At 38.1% G+C, this 24087-nt stretch overlaps 9 protein-coding genes across 9 annotated transcripts; 4 read left to right on the top strand and 5 right to left on the bottom strand.

Annotated features, from left to right (window-relative positions):
• Positions 1-298: 298 nt before the first annotated feature.
• BDF20DRAFT_801828 (uncharacterized protein) lies at positions 299-778 on the bottom strand (the record flags this gene model as incomplete). Its single annotated transcript, XM_053076402.1, has 2 exons — positions 299-553; positions 629-778. Coding segments are annotated over 2 exons (405 nt in total), but the record flags the coding sequence as incomplete, so codon positions are not given.
• A 288-nt stretch (positions 779-1066) lies between these two features.
• Positions 1067-1300, bottom strand: BDF20DRAFT_806305 (uncharacterized protein; the record flags this gene model as incomplete). The annotated part of the gene is made up of 1 exon (XM_053076518.1): positions 1067-1300. A coding segment is annotated over one exon (234 nt), but the record flags the coding sequence as incomplete, so codon positions are not given.
• Positions 1301-4172: 2872 nt separating this feature from the next.
• Positions 4173-5152, top strand: BDF20DRAFT_965528 (polyubiquitin; the record flags this gene model as incomplete). The annotated part of the gene is made up of 1 exon (XM_053084970.1): positions 4173-5152. A coding segment is annotated over exon 1 (915 nt), but the record flags the coding sequence as incomplete, so codon positions are not given.
• A 943-nt stretch (positions 5153-6095) lies between these two features.
• BDF20DRAFT_829300 (uncharacterized protein) lies at positions 6096-8422 on the bottom strand (the record flags this gene model as incomplete). The annotated part of the gene is made up of 3 exons (XM_053078311.1): positions 6096-6606; positions 6685-8249; positions 8321-8422. 3 exons carry the CDS (start codon positions 8420-8422, stop codon positions 6096-6098), a joined length of 2178 nt encoding a protein of 725 aa, XP_052931151.1.
• Positions 8423-9268: 846 nt separating this feature from the next.
• BDF20DRAFT_803339 (uncharacterized protein) lies at positions 9269-10078 on the bottom strand (the record flags this gene model as incomplete). Its single annotated transcript, XM_053076437.1, has 1 exon — positions 9269-10078. A coding segment is annotated over one exon (810 nt), but the record flags the coding sequence as incomplete, so codon positions are not given.
• Positions 10079-10806: 728 nt separating this feature from the next.
• On the top strand, positions 10807-11353 carry BDF20DRAFT_829217 (uncharacterized protein; the record flags this gene model as incomplete). Its single annotated transcript, XM_053078303.1, has 2 exons — positions 10807-10950; positions 11021-11353. Coding segments are annotated over 2 exons (477 nt in total), but the record flags the coding sequence as incomplete, so codon positions are not given.
• Positions 11354-12025: 672 nt separating this feature from the next.
• BDF20DRAFT_917500 (uncharacterized protein) lies at positions 12026-18258 on the top strand (the record flags this gene model as incomplete). Its single annotated transcript, XM_053084578.1, has 5 exons — positions 12026-12068; positions 12128-12444; positions 12507-12988; positions 13079-13382; positions 13471-18258. 5 exons carry the CDS (start codon positions 12026-12028, stop codon positions 18256-18258), a joined length of 5934 nt encoding a protein of 1977 aa, XP_052931148.1.
• Positions 18259-19883: 1625 nt separating this feature from the next.
• On the top strand, positions 19884-22093 carry BDF20DRAFT_900009 (pseudouridine synthase). Its single transcript, XM_053082709.1, has 6 exons — positions 19884-20222; positions 20283-20521; positions 20603-20997; positions 21062-21155; positions 21225-21501; positions 21565-22093. Exons 1-6 carry the CDS (start codon positions 19954-19956, stop codon positions 21638-21640), a joined length of 1350 nt encoding a protein of 449 aa, XP_052931147.1. The 5' UTR covers positions 19884-19953; the 3' UTR covers positions 21641-22093.
• BDF20DRAFT_899989 (uncharacterized protein) lies at positions 22094-24080 on the bottom strand. Its single transcript, XM_053082708.1, has 4 exons — positions 23920-24080; positions 22886-23853; positions 22697-22815; positions 22094-22610 (listed from the first exon to the last, which is right to left on the bottom strand). Exons 1-4 carry the CDS (start codon positions 23996-23998, stop codon positions 22145-22147), a joined length of 1632 nt encoding a protein of 543 aa, XP_052931146.1. The 5' UTR covers positions 23999-24080; the 3' UTR covers positions 22094-22144.
• Between the last annotated feature and the right edge of the window lie 7 nt (positions 24081-24087).

Genomic DNA, 24087 nt, shown 5'->3' with positions numbered 1-24087 from the left:
CTTGCAGTTCAGATGATGCTGTTGCTCTAATAGTAGGTGACTCCGCAGGCGTAATTGTGATGACACTAGATGATGATGATGTTGTTGTTGATGGTTTGTTTCGTTGTTGTTTTTTGTTTGACAGATTGTTAAAAAAACGAGCTAATTTATTCGTTCCAATGTTACTAAAACCATTACTTCTATTTATATTGGCGTTTTCGCCGAATGACGGAGACGTAGAGGGTGCTGTTGCTGTTACAAATTCAGAAAGGAACTGAAACCTCTCTTGATGATCTTCTTCTAGATCAATGCAATAGGCATTCATTGCGGACACAGACTTTCGGTGCTTCAATCGTAAAGAAGATCGGTTACTAGAAGTTGATGGTGTTGGTAAGGGTGAGCATTTCGGCGTTTGAGTTGGACTATTATCAGCACTCAAAGATATTTTGTTGTAATTGTGTTTTTGGAGTATGTCTGTTTGAATCTGCTTTTGTGACCGCCGTGCTTCTTTTTCCAGCCTGAATTGCAGCTTTTGTTCATTTAATAACACGCTTTTATTCTTTTTTTGTTGTGCCTTCGTGGAAGTCAAGTCATCGTATACCAAATTATCGTTTAGACCAGCGGAAAGATTGCCGTTTGGAGGCGTGACTAAAGCGGATACTGCGTCTTCTTGAAGAAATCCTTTGCTGATAAGATCTCTTTTCCAACTTGTATCATTAGATTTATCCAAAAGAGTCATTAAGGACATTAAAATGATCAACTCCAACTCAACTGATTTTGTCAAGTTGCATCGAAGCATGTTGTAACCAAATAGTGATATAATACCGAAATATTCATCCTTCAACGTGCATGGCAAATATTGTGCAACGCAAATATTTCCTTAGGTTTCGAGTCAAAAAATAGCGTTTGCAAAGTTAGGCTTGTTCTATCACAGTTAGATTTCGAACTTGCAAAAACTTACCCGTCTTTCGAATGGCTCTGCATTCTAGGCTATTACTCATCCTACTTTCGCGATTCCTAGTTATAGCAGCATATTGGAATGAGTATTGCTTTTACGCTAAATAAGAAAAAAAGGTCGAGCAATAGATTACCATTTATAGCGTTCACCCTCCCATGTGAAGCACCATTCGAATCCTATTTTTGAAGTGTCTTTTAACTCAACTGACGTATCCTGCTGCTGTTGTTGTTCAGTAGCAGGACAGTGCAAAAGAATGGTCTTTAATTTAGACGAAGCACTTTTGACCTGGGTTTCCGCTTGTACTTCGAATGTACGCGGGTCGACTAAGCTAACTGCATAAAACTTTGACAGTCTATGCCTGATTTTGATGTATTTAATAATTCCTGAATCCTTCTCCTTTATGTCGACGATCGCTTTATTTTTGGGATGACTGGACAATACATAGTGTGTCACCACATCTTCAACTGTTAGCACCATTTCGTATGAAAATTCGACAGAGAGAGAGCGAGAGAGAGCAAATGTTTATTGAAGGAATGTGAAGGAAAAGAGGAAAGTAGGATAAAGGTGGAAAGCCCGCTGTAGGTTTTTTTATTCGTTTTTGCCATCTTAACTTCTTAGGAAAATTGTTACCCGACCTTTCTGCATGGTTACACTCCGAGTGACTAAGTAATGGTGGCGTGCCTGTCATCTTTTCTCTTCCTAGTTAAGATCAAATGGTGTCAATGAATTGGGAAGCTTTTTTGTTAATCTAAGCATTCGATGGAAAGATAAGCTATATCTGTTCTCCTATCCATGTTCAGCAAACAAGAATAGTCTGCCGTTACAATTTCAGAAAAGACAGTATGTGTCAAAGTGCAGCACTTCAATGAAATAGGCAAAAAGTGCACGCCATATAAAATTTTAGACAAGGTAGGAATGTCAGAACTTTACTTTGGTTTTGGTAGGATGAACTCTTAATCTTTTTTGTATCTACTTAGATCTAGACAAGCAATCGAAACTAGACTTGTCTAGCAACCCACCCTTATGATTTTGTCATACATCTGAGATGTTTGGACAAAAAAACTTTAATGACTGCCAGGTTTATATTTCTATTTTATACTGTAACAAGGATTGTTTCCTGTATCCAATAACCTAAAATGGTCAAGCAATATCAAGAGAAACAGAGCTACTCCTTACTTGCAACGTTCTTGCAAACAATCTTACCATAAACGTCTATAAAAAATCCTGCTACGAGGAGCTTTTCAAGGCCCAAATTCGAATGATTATGTTCAACGACTAACGCAATAAACCAAAATTAAACTAACATAAGCTCCATTCTCAAGTGATACCTTTGGCCTCTTTGAGAAAATCAAGCCACTGATTACATCCCCAGCCTTATCAACAGCAGTTTGATATTGTCTCATTTTGGATTCTCAGTTAAGTTTTGAGGATAAGCTTCGTATTTTGGAAAGTACAAGTATATACATCTGCTATACGGTTGGTCGCTGATATGAGGACTATTCACGAAAGGCTATGTAATTTGGTTTATGCTCTTGGTCACACCACGCGCATGGAAATACTTCAGTTACAATTGCAAACAACTAGAGTAGTCCATTTAACAATACTAAATATTTTTTCCTTTTTCTTAATGTTGGCAATGAATAGATCACAAAATAGTGCCTGCAGTGGATTATTTTATTGAATAGAAATGATGCAAATAGCGAAACGCGGCTTTTAGAAGGCTTTTTGAAGCGACAAAATGGTACTGGACTTGAAACAGCACACGAGCAATTGTTGGAATTGCGTATATAGCAGCCATTATTATTTCCTTCCACCATAGGTTTGGCAGGGAAGATTTCCCTTAAATGGATGTTCTATCAACCAAGCGAGCTACTGTTGTTATTGGCTTGATCGGCTTGTTTGAGCTCAGGCTATCAACTCCGCGTATCCAATCTCTTCTTTGTAGGTTGCTGTTTCTTCATTCATATGTTTAGATTAAACAACTATGACTATAGTATGTTTGACGTATTACCGCATTACAGGCAGATCAAATTCGTTGCGGCTTGAACAGAAACCGCGGGGTTTCGTACAGACGAGCAGCTAAGAATCTCGAACCTTCTATTTTTTTATTTTTTTTTAGTTTTCACATTGCTAGACATCGATAAATGCAGTTGTCCGAAGGAAGCTGTTCCATAGACTGACTGAATGTACATTATAAAGATTAGTAATGGTGTATCAATAGGCTGAGCTTGATCCTTCTAAGAGACGCCAGGTCACGGGTGCGACAGAAGGATAGGTTTGAGAAAAATCTAGAGAAATTGAGAAACCTGCCGGCAAATTGCGCAGTTGGTCAAAGGAAAACAATCTTTGTTCCATCTATCTTCGTATGGATTTTTCTATATTTGGAAACTGTGCGTGGAAAGTAGTAAAAAGAGCCTTTCCAGAGAGTTTCGATTCGACAGATTTTGGCTAAACATAGCTCATAATGTATCTGGGTAAGAGCTGGGTTTTTTTTGTTCAGTTGCTTGCAATGGTCAAGAGCAGCACCACCAGGGATGTTATCACTTTGAATCATACGGGTTGTAGGTGGCAGGAGATTGCTGAAGATACGACAAAAAAAAGATGATTTTCCGATAAATTGATTGGCACATTTATCAGGTACTCCACATCGATAGAACCAACCCGCAACCGTAGCCATGAGTTTTTTTTTTTTTTTTTAGGGTTTTATCTTTTAAGCATAGACCTTCAGTATCAGATCATGATAGATAATTGAAAAGATGGAGCTGCAAGGCGTATCTCATAGTCATTGTTAAAAGAGAGATATCAAGGGGGATAAAATTAATGCCCATCTCCGCAGCCATACACTACCTACTGAGTTTCATTGAAATGGGTAACTTAGCATGAATTTGCATAAAAAGGAGCCTAGCATTGGAAGTACTAAAGGATTTTATAAAGACTCCACTTTCACGATTACAAAGAGTCCTGTTTAGCGCCTATTTAACTAGAGGACAAAGAAGTTAAAGTAAAGGCTACCACAGGTGCCGTTCAAAAAAAAAAACACTCGAACGTTCTTCACATACAACAAAAAAAACCCGCGATTTTTTTAAGGAGAAACTCCCAACCACAAGCATAAATGTAATACCCAATGACGAAGGTGATGTAAAATTGATCCAATCAATTTTTATTTTTTTCCGCAGCTCCAAAACAAACTGAACGGGTATAAATAGCCTTCAAATACTTTTCCATCTCTTTCCCTATTTCTTTTTTTCATTTTTATCACTTTATCTTTCTCGTAGAGAACTAGTTATTTTTCCCGGCAACATGCAGATTTTCGTAAAGACCCTCACTGGCAAGACCATCACTCTCGAAGTTGAATCCTCTGATTCTATTGAAAATGTGAAGCATAAGATTCAAGATAAGGAAGGTATCCCACCTGATCAACAACGTCTTATCTTTGCCGGTAAGCAATTAGAAGATGGCCGCTCTTTATCCGACTACAATATTCAGAAGGAATCTACCCTTCACTTGGTCCTTCGTCTCCGTGGTGGTATGCAGATTTTTGTCAAGACTCTCACTGGCAAGACCATTACCTTAGAAGTTGAATCGTCTGATTCTATTGAAAACGTTAAACAAAAGATTCAAGACAAAGAAGGTATCCCACCTGATCAACAACGTCTCATCTTTGCCGGTAAACAGTTAGAAGATGGTCGCTCCCTCTCCGACTACAACATTCAAAAAGAGTCCACTCTTCATTTGGTGCTTCGTCTTCGTGGTGGTATGCAAATTTTTGTCAAGACTCTCACTGGTAAAACTATCACTTTAGAAGTCGAATCATCCGATTCAATCGAAAACGTCAAACAAAAGATTCAAGACAAAGAAGGTATTCCTCCTGATCAACAACGTTTGATTTTTGCTGGTAAGCAACTTGAGGATGGTCGTTCTTTATCCGACTACAACATTCAGAAGGAATCTACACTTCATCTGGTCCTTCGTCTCCGTGGTGGTATGCAGATCTTTGTCAAGACTTTGACTGGTAAAACCATTACCTTAGAAGTTGAATCGTCTGATTCTATTGAAAACGTCAAGCAAAAGATTCAAGATAAGGAAGGTATCCCACCTGATCAACAACGTCTTATCTTTGCCGGTAAGCAATTAGAAGATGGCCGCTCTTTATCCGACTACAATATTCAGAAGGAATCTACCCTTCACTTGGTCCTTCGTCTCCGTGGTGGTATGCAGATCTTTGTCAAGACTTTGACTGGTAAGACCATCACTCTTGAGGTTGAGTCCTCTGATTCTATTGAAAACGTCAAGCAAAAGATTCAAGATAAAGAAGGAATCCCTCCTGACCAACAACGCTTGATTTTTGCTGGTAAGCAACTTGAGGACGGTCGTTCTTTGTCTGACTACAATATTCAGAAGGAATCTACCCTCCATTTGGTATTGCGTCTCCGTGGTGGTCAATAAGCATTTCCTTATCTTGATATCTACATATTAAAATAATGTACATCTCAATAATATCAGAGATATATTATTTGTTTTAAAGAATATTCCTCCCCCTTTCATCCGTACTCCATTTCATCTTTTTAGCAGCTTGCTTTTCATTATCCTTACTACCGTTACCACTTAGCTTTTTCTTTTGGTAATAAATTGACCCCTCTTATCATCGCTTTCATCAAAGAATTATTCATAAATCGTGTGTGCAATGCCATTGTGTTTCATGACAAATATCTTTTGAGTAATGAAAGGTTCTCCTTGACTACGTGTATTTATCTATTTACTGGGATCATTGGTAACTTTTGTAAGGCATTTTGAATGGTACATCAATAAAAGGATCAATAACCAACAAGATTGCGAGAAAAGCATGTCACGAAACATAAAATGGTAAAATAAGATTAACAAACAGTTCTTATTCATCTATTATCAACTACGTGTATAATGTTGCTTTTTATCATTATTTGTAATATTTATTGTGTATTATCATCTTGCTTTGTGATTTTCAGAAAGATTCGTCGTCTCAAATTACCTATTTTACATGATTTTGAAAAGGGAAAATGCGTAATGATTATTATTTTCCTAATAAGAAGGATCGTCTCTATGTTTTTTGGCGTGTCTTTGTCTGAAAACATCGAAATCTGGTGGTCTATTAGGGCCCATTCCTAATGGAGACGCAAATACGTTAGTGAGGCCGCCGCACTGTGATTGTAAAACTTTTTTTCTTACCTTTAGGTGATTGGTAATCATCATCAAAATCGTCCCGTCCTCGACGTTTCATACCTTTTCCTCCTCCTGCATTACGCATATTATTGTTACCGCCCCGGGCTTTTCCATAACCTGAACGATTACCAGCGCCGCCCGCGCCACCACCACGATTTCCAAATTGACCACCGCGGTTACCATCTCTTCCACCTCCAGGGTGCATAGGTCCCTTACCGCCTAGGCCACCCATCGGTCTTTGCTGTGATGTAGGCTGTTGTTGTGCAGAAAATGGCATCGGGGCTGTTTGTGGTTGTGACTGATTTGGGGGTAAAGGCAAAACTATACTTCTTAAAAGTTCTACAATTTCAACTGCTTGAATCAAAGGCCCGTTGAAAGTTTGTGGGGGCGGTAAATTAGATACAAAATAAGCTACTGCGTCGGGTAAAGCATTCTGTTGAGGAACAGGAGGAGCTGTCATACGAGGACTATGACTCATCCATCCACTACCAGCTGTCGAAGGAACAGCAGCGGGCGGTAACTGAGAAGGTGCAGATCGTTGCGTTGTAGACTGTTGATGTATCATTGGCAAAGGTGCAGGCTGTGCTGGGATGGACGTTTGTTGTCGTACAACCGGTTCTGTTTGGATAGGTCCTTGATGTGATGTTTGAGGAGATGGTTGAATTTCAGGTACAGGTGCAGAAATCACAGTTGTGATAATGGGTGATGCATTCACTGGACGTGGAGCTGGTTTGTAGCTCTGCCATTGACCAAGATCAGGACGAGGGAACCTTTCGGGATAGACTGAATCCAACAAAGGTCGTTTGTGCTGTTCATGCGTACGATGCTCATGGAGAGACTGCTGTGCTCCGAGTTGCGACTGTTGTGCTTGCTGGTGGGGTTCATTAGCTTTTGAAACGGCAGTTGATGCAGATTCAGATTTCAGTTGCTCACGCGCTAAAAGACCAAGTTCGTAGTGTTCTATATTGCGAATATCCATGTAGGACTGTCGTTTCAAAAATGATTCCATTGTGTTGATATTGGGATCATTCATAGCTTCAATTCGTCTTTTCTCTACATTTTGTACCGAGGCCAAATCTCCGTATTTAGTTTCGTAATCTAAGAACTTGCGCCAAATAGGATCAGCACTTTCTGCAGGCATTGTTGCCAAAGTTCTTTCGAACAATGCTCGAGTGTTGTTATCATCGTTCATTTGAATCAAGAAATCCAAATATTGGCATACAAAATCAGCATTATCTGCATATGTCTTTTGACCCAAACTGAATACTTTCCCCGCAATTGTGGCGTCTTTAGAATTGTGATATTCCATAAGGGCATCAGCAACATAAACATGGTAAGTACAATTGGTTGCTTTACGAGCTCTTGAGAACAAGGCACGAGCGCTCTTAATACCATCTGTGCGACGAGCAAATCGCATATAGTTAATCCAAACTAAAGAGCCTCCACGTGCAAGTACTTCGATTTTCTCATCAGAGTCTTTTTTACGGGCCTCCTGCTCTTTCTTGATCCGCTTCTCACGCGTACGTAGCTGCTCTCTGAGCTCACCATCAATATCATCTGATAAATTCATAGAGGCGCGTTCCTCTTCTGCTTGCTTTTCCAATTTCGCTATTTCTGCTTGTGCTTTTTCCCTAATTTCCTCTATCTCTTTGTCTAGACTTGATATCAGTTGTTCATATGTTTCACGTGCATCATCCAGTTGTTTTCTGGATTCACATAATTCACTGTAAAACAAGTTTAATAAAAGACTAGTAGGCATAATCTCGATACTTTGCTTCAATATTGAAAGTGCCTTCTCGGGTTTGTTGTGTTCCAGATAGTAATTAGCCAAGTCGTACCATAATTCAGGATAGAAGCGAAGAGGGAAGAAGGCTTGTTGATATGCATAAGCGACTCGGTCCATCACTGCCGTTTCATCCTCCAACTGCAAAGGATTCTTCTTTTCCCAATCAATATATTTCTTCCATGCATCTAACTGAGCAATTTCATTTGAAGTCCAGGTAGGTGGTACAGCAGCAACGTTAATACTAATCTTTTCTGTATATAAGCGCATTTCTCTTAAGGCCGTACGAGCCGTCATATAAGCGGACGAAGTTTCTCCGAGGAATTTTTTAGCCTATAATTGCAAAGAGTGAGTTATATCACGTTGAATGATGAACAATGGTGATGATTGAAAATAAAGCTTACAGTTAATCTGTTTAAGGTATTTTCCCACTGATCATATTCTTTCCAGAGATGTTCAATATTATTCAAAGGAATAGTTACTGCTCTTTGATAGGCACGACGCATTGAATCCATCTTACGTTGTTCTTCCCAAGTATTAGAGGTCTAATGAGCAAAAATCATGGGATATAAGCAGATCAATCTACTGATCACTTCTTCATCAAAGCAATCATTCTTTTTTTTTACCTCTGCAGACTTTAGGAAATAAATGTAATCAGCCCAAATTGGGCCAGCTTCTTTATCAATGCCCACGTTACTCAAAACATATTCGTACGCCTTCTCGATGACAGCTCTTGCTTCAGGAGTGGCCGTCGAGCCACTCTCACCAAGATTGATACGACGAATATATCCAAGATAAAATTTCCAAAGGTCAACAGACAAGACAGTTTTTAGACAACGGGTAAAGAGAGCTTCGACTTCATTAAAATTAGAGAATTTGAGTTCGAGTTCAAGATAAGCGAGCCAGTGCTTTGGCTACAAAAAGTAACAGACAATACCATCCGAACAAAGTAGATTGTATACAAGTAATTGTTTTGTGAATAAGTCATTTCGATCCAACTTAAGCATTTTTTCCCTTCTTGTCTTTTTCCTCGTCTATCTTTCCTTCATAAACATCTCAAATTCATCTTCTCAATTCTACTCTTTTTCTGACCCCTTTCTGTGTAAATTGATAATATAGAGAAGAAAACGCGCGCATATACATCGTTCAGGTCCCATCAAAGAGGCGGGATTTGCACTGAAATTATTCGAATTCTTTCCCTTTCCGAACGTATTTCGACACCATCACAAAGGAGAGAAGAAGAAAGAGAGAAGTGAAAGAGAGATGAAGATAGACAAACACACACACGCACACATACGCAAAGACTGCCCTTTTCACATATTAATATACAAAAAAAAAATATAAAAAATAAAGGAACTTACCGAAATAGGGAAGACTTTCAATACACGTTCATAAACATCACGAATAATGTCTAAATCGCCAGTTTGTTGAACATCGTTTATTAAACTTGTCCAGGCCTCAATATCATATTTGTTTTCTCTAATAAGGGCTTCTAATTTCTCTCGCTTAGAGATGGATTTAACAGTAGCAGGGTTCACTGAGTCTAATTGGTTTTGCGGTTGGCTTTCCTTAGGTTCAGAAGGCGTTATAGTTGCTGTTTGTTGCTGTTGCACTGATGATGGTGTAGGTACAGCTTGAAGTTGCGTCTGTTGTGTTAAGGCAGCAATTGGAATTTGCCACGAAGCAGGTGCGCTGAAGTCATTCTTTTGTCCTTCGTCGTCATTTACCTCCATGGGTGTAGGTTCAGGCTCAACAGCGCTACCTTCATTCTCAGTATTAGCCTGTTGATCTTGTTGTTGTTCTGTCTCCATAGCTTCGGAATGTTGTTGTTGAAATAGCTCCTCGTTGATTTCTGCCTGGTTATCAGCTTTTCGTTCATCATCCACTCCAGCAGGCTCAATCTGCTGTTCTTGCATTTCCACATTCTCTTGGTCAGTAATGCTCGAAGGTTCGGCTGATAGGTTGGTATGGTCAGCTGTTTTTCCTTGCTGTTGTTGTTCTGTTGAAGCAGGTAACTCAGGTTGATACGACTCAGGCTCATATGCCGCGTCTTCAGGATGCTCTTCTATTACCGTCTCTGCAGGTTGAGCATTTGGTTGTTGAGATTCGGTCGAAAACTGTTGAATTTGTTGTTGTTGTTGTTGTTGTTGTTGTTGTTGTTCCCCATTTATAGTCTGAAAGTCCAAGGTATCAGTAGCAACCTCGCCAAAATTGTTAGTCACTGTGTCAGTGCCAGCATCATCTTGTTGCAAATGAGAAATATCTTGTTGATACTGTTCTTCTGAATGTTCCGGCTGTATATGTCGTTGCGATAGCGAATCAATAAGCTGGTTATTGATGACTTGATCAACATTTTGTTCCACTGGTTGATTCTCGGGGACGGTATTGCTTAAATCTGTATCCATTGCAGAAGAGATTCTTTTCAATGCAGAGGATATAATTTTATTGAAGGGTGAAAACAGTGTAGCTTAATGTCTTTCAGTGATAAAAAGTAATAGGCGAGGTTACAGCAAAAAAAAAAAAAAAAAAAATTGATAAAGAGCAAAAAGAAAAAAAGGACAGTGACGTACAGGGTCTTTCTACATATAATGATAACGCATGTACAATTTTAATGACTGAGTTTTTTGGCAATTTTTTTTTTTCCCAAAACGCAAAAAAAAAAAAAAAAAAAAAAAAAAAAAAGACAGTAGCATAGTGATCCATAAATCAGTCTGTTAGTCTTTCGTCCGTCAAATTGAGCTGATCATTTACAAATTTATTATTTAAATGCCACATAAAAGAGCAAAAGCAAGTGTTCGCAAGGGAAGAAAGGCTGAGTATGTTCCGATCAGCAATCGCTTTTTTTTTTGAAAATGAAGGAATTCATGGTTGATTGTTTCTCTTTTCCAGAGTAGATCTTCCGGTAACCAATAATGACATGAACTCTGAAGACACACCTAAGGGATTCTCTCGTTTGATGAGATACAAAGAGTTTGCTTTACAAAAACGAAAAGACAAAATGAATGCCAAAGAGACTAATACTGGAAATTCATCGGTAACAAAATTTGAGTGCAAAGGTATGAGAATACTGAGCTTTGTCTGAAACTCTCTTTTTTTTTATCAAGAAACCAAGCTTGCAAATGCAACCTGGTGAACGATTGAAAGATTTTGTCGGTAGAGTTGAAAATCAATATCAATCAGACCTTCTTGCAGCTCAGAAGAAAACCAAGACTGTAAGCGCTAGAAAAAAGCGTAACCAAGAATTAAGGAAACAAAAGAAAACGGCCAAGCAACAAAAGGAATTAGAATATTACGGAGGACGAGATTTTGATGACTTGAAGGATAATGTCAAATTCGGCGAAGTAGCTGATGCTCCACCTATTCTTACCAAACTACCAAAGGCTCGTGGACGGGGTAAAGAGGTAGGTCAAAAAAAAAAAAAAAAATGGAAAAGATAAAGTCTATTCTTAGAAGCCACTCATTGATGAAGCAAATATTTGTCCTTTGTTTTGGTGTTATTAGACATTGGAGGCAAAGACAAAGCAAGCAATAGGCTCAGTATCATCAGCTACTACAACAGCAACAAAGCCAGATACTGGATATGAATCAGAAGAAGATGAAAATATGAAGGCATTGAAGGCATCGCATAAACGAAAATTACAAAATATGAGTGCAGCTGCTAGAAAGCAATTGGATTATGAGAGAGAAATGGTGATTGAAGCTTATAGGGCCAAAAAAGCTAAGCGAATGGCTGAAAAGGGGCTTCTTTAAGTTGTAAATATAATAAATGAAACGTATATAGTCTGTACATAGTTTGACAGTTGGCTCATGCGCTGGTAAAAGTAGCGTAGTAGAAATGAGTGGCCATATTTTCGATTTCTAAATTGGTACTTTCATTACTCTTTGTGTAATGTGGAATTTTACGGATTTTCATAATAGCTAGCCCCCACATTTTTTAAAATAAGTCCTATGTAAACGATCACTTCCCTCTGTTTCTCTTTTCATTTTTGTATTTCATTGTATCCAACTTTCTGTGTCGTTCCTGAAAACACTTGCTTCTCTCATTCAAATACCGCTGTGTCAAATCAACTCAAAACTTATTTATATGTCAGAGAAAAGAACCTTGAATCATGACTAAAGGGAACAACTTCAATACAGCGGCTGTGCAAGTAGGTAAAGCCGTGGCTTTTGACTGACTTATCTTCTGCTCTTTTTGACATTTTTGCCTTCAGCCTTAAGAATAAGGCCACTAACAGATTCCGATCGAAAGCAACCACGATTTGCGAATCTTGCAGACGATGATGTCTTGAAATCTTTTGATAAAACAGTCAAAGTCCTTCCATCAAATAAACTTTTCACTTTTGACCATATATTTGGACCCACAAGTACCCAGGAAGATGTATTTTTTTCTATAGGTGAAAATTTAATACATAAATTTGTGGAAGGCAAGTTCAAAGACAGAATAGGAGTCAAATACAGAATGATTAAACTCACGAATTATGATAGGTTACAATATCACCATACTAGCTTATGTAATGAAGCAGGCTTAGTGAATAAACCCTGTGACGCCATGCACTAAATATGAATGCTGATTGTATATTCTTTATGTAGGGCCAAACATCATCCGGAAAGACTTATACTATGGGCACAGCCTCAACAGAATCGAGTGTGAGCTCTAAAGATGAAGGAATTGTACCACGATCAATGGCCCTACTCTTCGACTTACTATACAAGAATAACGGACAGTCAAAGCGACCGATATCACCTGCACCATCTGTATCGTCTTCAACTTCTACTTCAAATAAAAGTAATCGGTCAAAATCATTAAAAATCAGAAGTGGTGGCAGTAGTCATATTCCAAGTCCCAACACTACTTACCAGAAATCAGCAATCCACTACGATGAACAGAGTAGTACACGGTATACGGTCAAGGTGTCATTTGTAGAAATATATAATGAAGAGTTGCATGATTTACTAAACACAGCACCTGTGCATGAACTACCTACAATTACCATACGTGAAGACACGAAGGGCAAAATATACTGGACTGGCGTGAAGGAAATGACGATTCATAGTGCAGATGATGCTCTATAGTAAGCAAGAGTGGGCTAGGATGAATATACCTGCTGTAAAGTACGAATGAAAACTTTTTTAATATTGATACATATTTTACAATATGATAGCTATCTTGAGCAAGGCACTCAAACCCGTGCAACAGGTGCAACAGATATGAACGAAAAGTCCTCGAGATCTCATGCCATATTTTCAGTCTCATTAAAACAGGAGAAATGGGTTCCAGTAGACACCCAACAAAAGTTGAGATCAACTAGTGCTCTTAATTTACGATCAACTACTCCCTCACCCATTCATAACCGACATGCATCCAATCTCAATTTAAACTTGAGTCAGGCACAAACGCAAGAAGAAGGCGAATGGCTAATAACAACTTCAAAATTCCATTTTGTAGATTTAGCTGGCAGTGAAAGAGTAAGTATTGTATATGAAACATTCGCTTAATGTGCAAGTTGGGGGCTTCACACTAAAAGGAACACCAAATCCTCTACTACGCATATAGTTGAAACGAACAGCTGCAGAAGGCGATAGACGAAAAGAAGGCATCAATATCAATGCAGGCTTATTGGCATTGGGAAACGTTATATCTGCTTTGGGTGATCCATCAAAAAAATCATCACATGTCCCTTATCGTGATTCCAAATTGACTCGACTTCTTCAAGATTCCCTGGGTGGTAACGCTACGACACTTATGATTGCATGCGTCAGTGCTGCTGAATACAATTTACCAGAAACATTGAATACTCTTCAATACGCAAATCGTGCTCGCAATATTAAGAATCGGTCAGAAAGGAATCAAATGGAGGAGTGGATGCTGACAGAGAATACTGAAATACTTAGAGCCATGATAAAAAAATTGAAAAATGAACTTCAATACTTAAAATTGCAGAATTCTGACAACAAGATACAAGCTATTACTTCTCACCAGGATCAGCAAACTGGAGATGACTTTTCAACCGAAGAGGAGAGTTCATCTTTGGAAGACCTGTACCAGGACCAACAACGCTTAATATCTGATTTGCAAAGGCAAGTCGAAGAATTGGATAGGGAGGCTACAATAACGCGTGAGCGCAATCACTTTGTTGAGAAAGAATTGCAGCGTATGCAGTTCCATGAAGCCATGCTACAACAGCAGAGAAAACAGCAGCAGTTTACTAAAGAGGATGACAACGGTAGAAAAGGCATGGAGTTTCAACATTTAGTAGAACCAGTCATTGAAGAGTACGAAAAAAGTGTATCAAAACTAGAATCACAACTGGCCATGATGAAGGCTGCTTTGAATCATTCTAATATGACATATGAGGAGCAACAGAACGAAATCAGCAACTTTGATTCTATCACCACACAACAGGAAGAGACTATTAGCAAGCTTCGCCTTCGTCTGAATAAAATATTAGAAAGGGAACAAACAAACGAGGCGTATATCCAGGAATTAGAAGCAAAGCTTGCACTGTCAGTAAAAGAATCTAATAAAGATCAAGAAATGCTCACAGACTTACGGAATCGTATTTTGAAGTTCAAAGAGTCTGATGAGAACACAGAACAATATATCTCAGACTTGGAACAGCGCCTCACATTTGCTGATAACGAACGTCTTCGCCTTCAAGGGCATCTTGAAAAATTAGAGGCGGCATTGATTTCCAAAGAGCGTAAAAATGTCGACTTGTCCAAACAGATCATAAAGATTAATGCGGACAATGCAAGTACAATGAAGTCAATATTAAAAGAATTAGACATTGTAAAGGGAAAATATAATGAATTAGAGAATGAACGCATGACATGGAAGGAAAAGCAAGATGCTTTTCAACAGAAATATACTACTTTGCAGAATCAGCAGCAAGATAGATCTGGACGCAAGCAAATTAGTTTGGTGACGTCTAACAGCATTGATACTCTTTCCTCCGAAGATTATACTAATGAGCTTCCTAAAGATGTGGCAATAATTTCAAAGAAAGCACAGCATCGGAAGAGTTTAGCAGAAGAAACAGAAATGGCCACTTCTATATTATCATCACAGTTTACAAAAAGTGAAGCCCGTCCGAAAGAGGAAGTTGTGCAAAGCAATCAATTAGAGACTATCCTGAACAGTTCAATACATGATCATATAGACGCTTCAAATGAGTTAGAGAAAGTGTCGCTGCAACACCAAGAAACTGTTGATCAGCTGGATTTACTACAAACCAGCGATATTATACCCAAAGCAGCGACTACTGTGAATAGAAATTGTGTGCAAGCTAGTCAGTCCAATTCCGCTCCTCCAAAAAAAGAATTATCTGAAGTCCCAAACGGTTCAGACCTGATTACCTCAAATCACGAACCTAAATCGGATAACGAAATACTGCGTCTTCAGAGACAACTTGATCAATGTAATCGAACAATCTCAGATAAAGACATAAAAATCATACAGTTAAGCAAGGATTATGAAAAACTCCAAGAGGAGTTATTGGTTGCTTATAACCTCAAAGCAAAACTGGAGCAATTTGTGGAAGATGCAAATAAGTTGGATAACGTCGAAACCAGCGACATCCAGTCATTAACATACAATATTAACAGTGAGGAAAATGAGGAGCAATTACTTCAGTTGATCAAAGTTTATGAAAAACTGCAAGGAAGATTAAAAACAGCATTACTTGAAACTCACAGTAAAGACAGCAGTATTGAAGAATTGAAAGATTTACTCGTACAAAAAGACAACGAAATACACCAATTGAATGGTCAAATAAGCGCTTCAAACGAGCAGTCTGCCGTGCTACACAAACGTTTATCGGAGTCTCTTGCTTCATTAACAATGATGAAATTGTCAAGCGAAGAACTTCAAAAACGTCTGATAATGTCAGAGCAGAATGATGTCCGGCTCAAAGAACTAGAAACCGAGAATATAAAAAATATCGAAAAATTAGAGAAAAGGCATACCGAAGAGTTGAACGCTTTAACAAAGAAGTTTGAAACCGATAGAAGTATTGTCCAAGTTGAGCTGCAGAACAGGCTCTCTGACGTACAAAACTTGCTCGCTGTATGCAGAGTGGATCAAGAAGCCGCTGTAAGAGAAACCCCATTACCAGAAAAGCAATTTAGACACGTAATTAAAGCATCGGCAGCAACAGAACAAGAATTAATCATAAAATTACAACAGCTGATCGATAATTGCAAACAGGCATTTGAAATGGAACGCAATTCTTTCCAACAATGTATTAGTAAACTTGAAGAGGAACTAAAAGACTCAAGAAGCTTACAAGCTAAGGCCCTCGTTCAGCATACCAATGAAGCGGAAGAATTGAAAAAAAAATCGGACAAGGTGAACAAAATGTTGGAAGAGCAAGCCGTCGAACTTTCCAAACAAGTTGAAAGATCGGAAGTTTCGCTTGAATATGTCCAACCAGGACATGAAAAAGCTGTACAAGAACCTTCCAAACCAAATGAGGTTGCTATTGAAGAGTTAGAAAACCAGATTTCATCCCTTGAAAGCGAATTGGAAGCCTCCAAGGACATCAATGATGAACTAATCAAAAGCCATAAGCAGCGTGTTGAGGAAGCTGTTGCTGCTGTTCGAAGAGAAGAAAATGAAATTTTAAAAAATGAATTCAATAATCAATTAAACGAGCAACAACGGAGAATAGCAACATTGCAGTCCGAACTTGAGCAATCGATGACGGTGAGAGAAAACCTCATAAACGATTATCAAAAATACCAGGAAAAAATGACTGTACAGATGAATTATATCCGTCAAACATCAGAGGCTCAAATATCGAATTTGCAAGCAGAACTTCAGACGATTAAAACACTGCATTCAAAGCGTATACCCAAAAAAAGTGTACAGGTTCAACAACAGCCCCAAAATGACATTTGCGATGAATGTTCACAGAACTACTATCAAGAATGGAGAGCTCTAATTGGTGAAAATGAAAGGTTGACAAACACTTTGGATACAATGAGAAAAGCATACGAGCAGCATTTTAAGATGATTTACCATAATCCGGAACGAACCAAATATCAGGGGGATAATGGTGTTGATGCCGCAAAAATGGCACTACTTGAATTACAATCAGTATTTGCCAAAAGTTTTGAAGATTATACCATAAAGAAGAACGGAGGCGCAATGACATTGACGGATGGCGACCAACAAGATAGTCGATCAGCAGTAACAGTTTCTTCGTTAAACGACAAAGATGTAGCTATATATGACGTCAAAATGGCCTGCTCCTTCAATGAACATGCCACTAGTTGTAATAAAATATTTTTAGAATTAAATGATGACCCAGTCAGTAACAGTAAGTCGAAACAGCTTCAAATAGCCGAAGTAACAACTTCTGGCATTTTAACAGTCGACAAGGATGTTGAATCAAAAGTACTGAAGCGCGAGACAACTAACGATGATATAAGCCCTACAGTGACCTTGGCCAAAAGTTTGGGTCTTGAGGACAAAGAGTGGTTTAAAGAATTGCTTGATCAGCTTTCTCAATTCAAAGAAGATAACAGAGTGTTACAGGCCCTATGTCACGAAAAAGAGCAAATCATACGAATACAACAGCAGAAAATGGAAAACCAAGAACTCGAATTTGAATCTTTGTCAGTCAACTTACAAAATAGACGAGACGATATTAAAGATACATCCACTGCATTCAATGAGATCAACTGCATGGATCAGAGGCAAATATCTACTTCCCACAACAATTCTTCAATCATAACCGCATATACTGACAAAGAGGAACTAGAGGCTTACAAAACTCAGATATCAAACTTAGAGAAACACGTAAACCAATTGATGGAAGAAAATATCGAGTTTGGTAGTCTTACAGACGAGCTAGGAAAAGAACTTCACGAAATGCTGTCTCAGAACGAGAGGCTGAAGGAATTAATGAAGATCAAGGAAAGTGAACTGACATTGCACTTGTCAAATTTAGCGGAAATAAGAGCTCTATTTCAGGGAACAAACATGTCAGATAAATGCATGATAGATCGCATCAAATGCTTATTACTAGAAGAAAAGGATAGTAAAGGACGTAAATTAACGCGGAACATGACAATACATCATAAGCATCAATATAGCATTTCACCGCAAGATGAAAAGCCGTCATTCATTAGTGAGAAACCTTTCCCCCATCGAACAGAGATTCAACAGCAGCAGCCTGATGAGGTGAGAGTAAAGGAACTACAAGACCTCAATGAAAAACAACAGAGGGACCTAATTGACGAACGAAAGAAGCGCGAAAGGGCGGAACTAGCCATAAAAAAACTAGAGAGACAAATAGATGAGCTTCTTAATAAGAAATCATCCTTTTTATGCTTTTAATATTCGATACATAGAGGAACGTTTGAGATTGTTAATAGTACAATCATTTGTCTTACCGTGTCTATCTAATGTTGATATACAGCGTGTATATTTGTATCCGATAACCGATATATCAAAGCTAGTTTTTTTTATTGCGTTATTATTACAAGCAATTCTCTTTCCTTGGGTTTTTATTTTTCAAAGATTAAAAACTTATAACTTATGAATCTTTTCGTCTGCTCTTTCTTTGTTTAAAATGTCAGACTAATGTCGATTCCTTTGGACGGTACAATACTTCTGGCATCACCTAAACAACTAAAAGATATGGGAGAAAGCCTTTGTAACACGCTCTATTTTGATCCACAAACGTAGTCTAAGAAGCGTTGGGGGCTACTAGCAAGGAATGCATCATAGTTATCCTCTTTTTCTCCGGAAACATGCTTTAAGACGAGATTAAGCGTATAAAAGATTTTACCAGCTTTTTTAACCCGTTTTACCTTTTAAAAAAAAGAAATGGGGATAGTTTACAAAATTAGCTAGCTCAGGTCTTTGTCGAAAATTAAAATGGTATTACACTAGCAGAATCGTTAAGATGCAATAAAGAAACACCGTTCATCCTAGAAAAGAGAGTCTTGACGGAGTTAGTGCCATTAAAATAACCAAATCAAGATCTGCCAATATTTCTTTAATTGTTATTCTTCAACCTTAAAAAGCCTGATAGACAGGGTCTGAAATCCTAATCAGTATTTCTAATAGCTTTCATTTGGCAAGCTGCACGTATCATCACAAAGATATTTACTAGTACTGGGTGTGTTGTTTTCTTTATTGCTTTTTTCCAAACCAATCCTCATTTTTACTTTGGAAATTTCGGTGGTAGCAGCAAACATATATTTTCAAAACTCTGACGCGTTTGCTTTAATATTTAAACATACAGGATCAATCGTTTTTATTATCTTGACTTTTTGAGTGCAAGCCACTATAGTGGCCCATATCACGTAATTTAACCTAGATAATTCGTCAAAATCTGACCAGACCGTATCTTCTTTTTTCCTCGAGCATTACATTGAGTAACAACGATTTGTTTAGCAAAAGAAATAGATTGATACACATTTTGGTATATTGTAACAGTAGTTACTACCTTCATTTTAAGTCTAAATCATTTTAAAAAGTGATAATTGTTTTACATTATAGCGTCATTTGCCCTTTGACAATGTATTTTTAGGTCACTGTACACGTTCTCTCGGAAAGCAAAAATACACATTTCCATTTTCTGATATTGTCAGTCGGAAAACGGTAGACGTACCTATTTTGAAGTTTCATGAACAAAGAGACGAACATCGATAATATGCCAGTTTTAGATGTTCTATTCAGAGGTTTTCAAGCTCAATTTCATGAAGAGTTTGGAATTCAAGACTTCTCATCCATGATACAGTAACTATTTTATTGATGAGCAAAATTTTTTGGAGAGACATGCTAATTAGATACGGTCTATTATTAGCTACATAGTTCTGTTCGTGCAACTGATTGACCCGTACATTCTATCAAGCATCACCATATCACACGCTGAGATATGTAACAGGAAAAAAACCAACTGCTTTAAACCCGATTATCTTGTGAGTCTTTATCACTGGCCGCAAGATAGTCTCCGACTAACAGATCTCTGCTTTTTTTTTTTTTTTTCTGTGCCCCTGTGATGCCCTTGATCTTACCAAATTGATGAATTCATGCTTCAACAAAAGTTATCTATTTCGACCAATCAATCGTAATAGTCATATAGCTGTTTTGTCCGTCAAAATTGTCTCTGGAGTACCAACAAATAGCTGTTTCATAAAAGTATGGGATTCTCGCTCATTGCGTTTAGCATCATCGTTGGCGACTGCTCGGCAAAGTGTTGTTTCCTATAAGGTAGATGAGCCTCGCAAACCAAAGAAGAAGGTAGCTCTTTTTTTAGGATATAATGGAACGCCGTATCAAGGAATGCAAATGTAAGATAAAATATTTCCTTTGAAGTGCAAACTTACGTGAATTCTTAAAAAATTATATAGTAACCCTGCCGCGCATACTGTGGAGGGTGTGTTATTCAAGGCATTATGTGCAGCAGGAGCTGTGTCGAAATCTAATTCTGTGGATCCTAAGAAAGTACAGCTTCAGCGGGCTGCTCGTACAGATAAAGGTGTTCACGCTGCTTGTAACGTTGTCTCGCTCAAAATGATTGGATATGATGACAAACAGATGATCAACAGAATAAATGCTGCCTTGCTATCTGACCCTATCCGTGTATGGGGTAATGTTTAATTACATGTTCGAGCAGTAGAAGATTAAATAGGACTAACTTAAAGGTAATGATGATCTGCTTTATTGATAGGCTACGTAGAAACGCAACGTAGCTTTAGTGCAAAAAATTCATGTGGATCACGCATTTACGAATATATGTTACCATCTTATGCACTGAAATGCTTAGAGCCTATTCGAACATTGAAGAACACCAAGATAACTCTGAATCCGTCAATATATCATTCCGACTTTATACCGCTACCGAGTAGCAATGAGGAACTCGAGAATCGACAAGAAACGCCGTCAATGAGATATGTCAAATTGATAGATACAGAGAAATTGAGAAGTTACCGGATTGATACTGAGCGGTTAGAGAGATTCGAAGCAGCATTATCACTGTACAAAGGCACGCATAACTTTCACAATTACACAAATGGAAAGGCGTTCGAAGATATGTCCGCCAATAGACATATCATTAGCGTTGAGGTATAATAATAGTGGAAGTGATGGTTACCAATTTGAAAATGAGTCATCCAACAATACGTTATAGGTTAATGGGCCTAAGCTTATCAGTGGCATGGAATGGTTAAGTGTGAAACTTCATGGCAATTCTTTTATGATCCATCAGATTAGAAAAATGATAGGTAAAAGCTGCAAATTTTCAATCATTATCACTAACTGAATTTAAACTAATATTTGTTCTCATGTAATAGCAATGGCTGTCTTGTGCACGCGAGCAAATTCTCCGTTGACAATTATACCAAAATCCTTCGAGTCAACAAAGATCAATATTCCTAAAGCTCCTTCTTCAGGGTTATTGCTGGATAGACCTGATTTCATGGCCTATAACAATTTAATTATGCTACGACAAAAAGAAGGTACAACTACCAAAAATATTCTGAGCTTTGATGTACACCAAAAGGAAATTGAAGCATTCAAGGAACAGTTCCTATATCCTCATATTGTTAAAACCGAAATAGCTGAGCGTGTGTAAGTTCTCCCTCCTATAAGTATACGCTACTGTTTGTCAATTTCTTATAGTTTATAATGTAGGTTTGACACCTTTCTTGCATCTACAGAACCTTATTTGGACACAAATTACGGATACTTCCTATCAGGCAAAAGTTAGACCCTGCTTTTGGTCTTGTTGTTTAACGGACGTCTTCTCTATATAAGGTACTGATGCAATATTCGTTGAAAATAGTAGTCGCTTGTACCTAATAAAAGCAAAAGAGATAGTATTTTTCTGGTCCAATAATATATGCTAGACTGTACTTATTTGCTTTAGAACTTACTTATCTGTAGTTAGCAATTTACAACAAAATCCAAATATTTTACGATCTATTCGTGTTCAATGTCGTCCCTCTCTTATAAACTGGTTACATAAACCGAGCAGTTGCTAACTAAAGTATCATTCTCAAATGCATTAATGAGCGCTAGACAATACCTAGATATTTCTTCAGCTGGTAAACCTATGAAACTGAAGCGCAACTAGTATGTAGTGCATAAAGTATAAATTCATCAACAACGAATATCATGAGCCCAAATCTTTTCTCTCCTCAATTAATTATCATAAAAAAGGGCTTTATTTCAGTGTCCGGAGGAATAAAAAATGAGTATAAATTAATGTTTATCAAACATAATCAACATAATCGTCAATGTTATCCATTAACTGTCTATGGTATCTTATTGTTTCTTCATTGCTATAACATCCCTTAATATTGTTGAACAAATAACTCATGACCTGTAAATTTCCCATAGTCCATGTCGTGACATGAGCATCTCTTTTGGGCAGAATATGATCGATGGTAATAGAATAAAATTTTCCTTGGCCTAAAAGTACAGGTTGATTGCTGATTGCACAACATAAATTACTTTTGAGGCACAACTCATATAGACGCTGCGGGGTAATATTGAATGGCAATTGACGATGCCGCCGAAGTTGGAAATTCTGATAACAGATCGATCGTCTTACCATAGCGCGGTGTAGCTCTCCTAAATCAATGCTTTTTTCGCTTTCCTCTGCTGGGAATTGTCCTGTCTTCAGCCAATTGATAATATCTTTAAGACCCTTGTCATTGGTAGCTATAGCTTTCAATCTGCAAAGAAAATGTCATGAACAAACAGTGCTAAGTTGCGGGCTGTACTTACGGAATTATACCCATCACCCTTCTCATATTATTACCTGTAGCAACCGCCACAATAAAGTATGCCTCTGACGTTAACTGGCGATTTCAACGGGCATTCGGGATCAACTTGAAGTCGGACCTTACATATTGGGCAGCATATTACAATTTGGTCATTCTAAAAGCCAAAATTATCAGCAAAACCTTACCAAGCGAGAAAAAGAGAAAGAAAACGAAGTAGCTCCTACCTTTATCATCTCACGTGCCTTTCTTTGAAAGCGTGTAACTAAGAATTCATTAACTCTGTGAAGCCTACCCTTTCTCTGCCTCGAACCCATTTCGGCAAGAGCTTTTTTTCTTTTTACGTTGAGTAGGTGACTATCGCGTTTTTTGCCCCTAGATTGAAGCCTAGAAGAAATTCGATCATAATCGTTATCCCTAGCATCACTGCTAACTGCTAATTCTAATTGGCTGTAGGCATCGTCGTTATCAATATAACTACTACCATCGCTACTGATCGTTATGATACTATGCGTATCATCTTTGTCACTATTGAGCTCAATATCTCTGTCAGCCACTGCCGTTACCTCCTCCTCGTCAGAAGAAACAAGGTCAATAACCAGCTTCTCAACATTTTCAGCAGCATTCCTGGAACCGGTAATAGTGGAATTGACATTTGTAACGTCATAATTCACTAAAACCATAGTGCCATTAGGTTCATTATTATCAAAGGAAAGGGGATGAAAGGTTAAAACATCGAGTTTCTCCACCTTATCACTATTGATAATAGTACCGTAAGCAGCAGCAGTAGTAGCATTACACATACTACTTTGGCTTCTTTGGGCCACTGCTGATATATTAGGCTGATATCTTCCTTCTTTACCAAAACTGAGGGAGGGTAACGCAGAAGAAGAAGATGCGACAGTATCGATGGCAGTGTTTGATAACTTAACGGTGCTGGACGTCTTATCGTTGAAGAAATTGAGTTTCCCCGCTATAGAGTTAAAAAAGCTGGTAAACGAGGAGAATCGGCTAGTTGTAGCTACAGTGGTCGTAATTGTAACATTAGCAAATGCCACATCTTCATTCCATCTGTTTTCATCCCTAATATACATGCCATCATCGATTGTATTAAGGGCATTTTTCCTGTATTTGTTGGCTCTACTTCCAGAATCACCCTTAACTACTTTTAACTGCTGCGGCTGTTCAGCCGTAACTACAATTCCATACCTTTATTACTTCAAGATACCTTCCCAAGACATGACAAAACGTAGATTGTTACCTGTATGTGTGAGTTTCAACTTTTCCAGTTCTTTCACGTATTTCTGATCGTCGAAGAAGTTGAGTGAGTTACCGTGCATGCCTGATTTGTGTTCTTACGTTTAAAGGCGAAGAGAAAAAAGGTAAGGCGGAGCAGAAATGAGTTATTTGTGTGAGTGCAATGAAACAC

Source organism: Mycotypha africana (genome assembly GCF_025528875.1).
Source record: "Mycotypha africana strain NRRL 2978 chromosome Unknown BDF20scaffold_15, whole genome shotgun sequence".
Taxonomy (NCBI): Eukaryota; Fungi; Mucoromycota; class Mucoromycetes; order Mucorales; family Mycotyphaceae; genus Mycotypha; species Mycotypha africana.
This window is presented reverse-complemented; position numbering and strand designations above follow the sequence as displayed.

Coding starts and splice junctions, on each gene's coding strand:
- BDF20DRAFT_900009 (XM_053082709.1), top strand. CDS start 19,954: ATGAATTCATGCTTCAACAAAAGTTATCTATTTCGACCAATCAATCGT. Junction 20,998..21,061: donor GACATATCATTAGCGTTGAG/GTATAATAATAG, acceptor AATACGTTATAG/GTTAATGGGCCTAAGCTTAT. Junction 21,502..21,564: donor ACCGAAATAGCTGAGCGTGT/GTAAGTTCTCCC, acceptor TTTATAATGTAG/GTTTGACACCTTTCTTGCAT.
- BDF20DRAFT_899989 (XM_053082708.1), bottom strand. CDS start 23,998: ATGCACGGTAACTCACTCAACTTCTTCGACGATCAGAAATACGTGAAA. Junction 23,854..23,919: donor GTTGAAACTCACACATACAG/GTAACAATCTAC, acceptor ATGGAATTGTAG/TTACGGCTGAACAGCCGCAG. Junction 22,816..22,885: donor AGGCACGTGAGATGATAAAG/GTAGGAGCTACT, acceptor TTTGGCTTTTAG/AATGACCAAATTGTAATATG.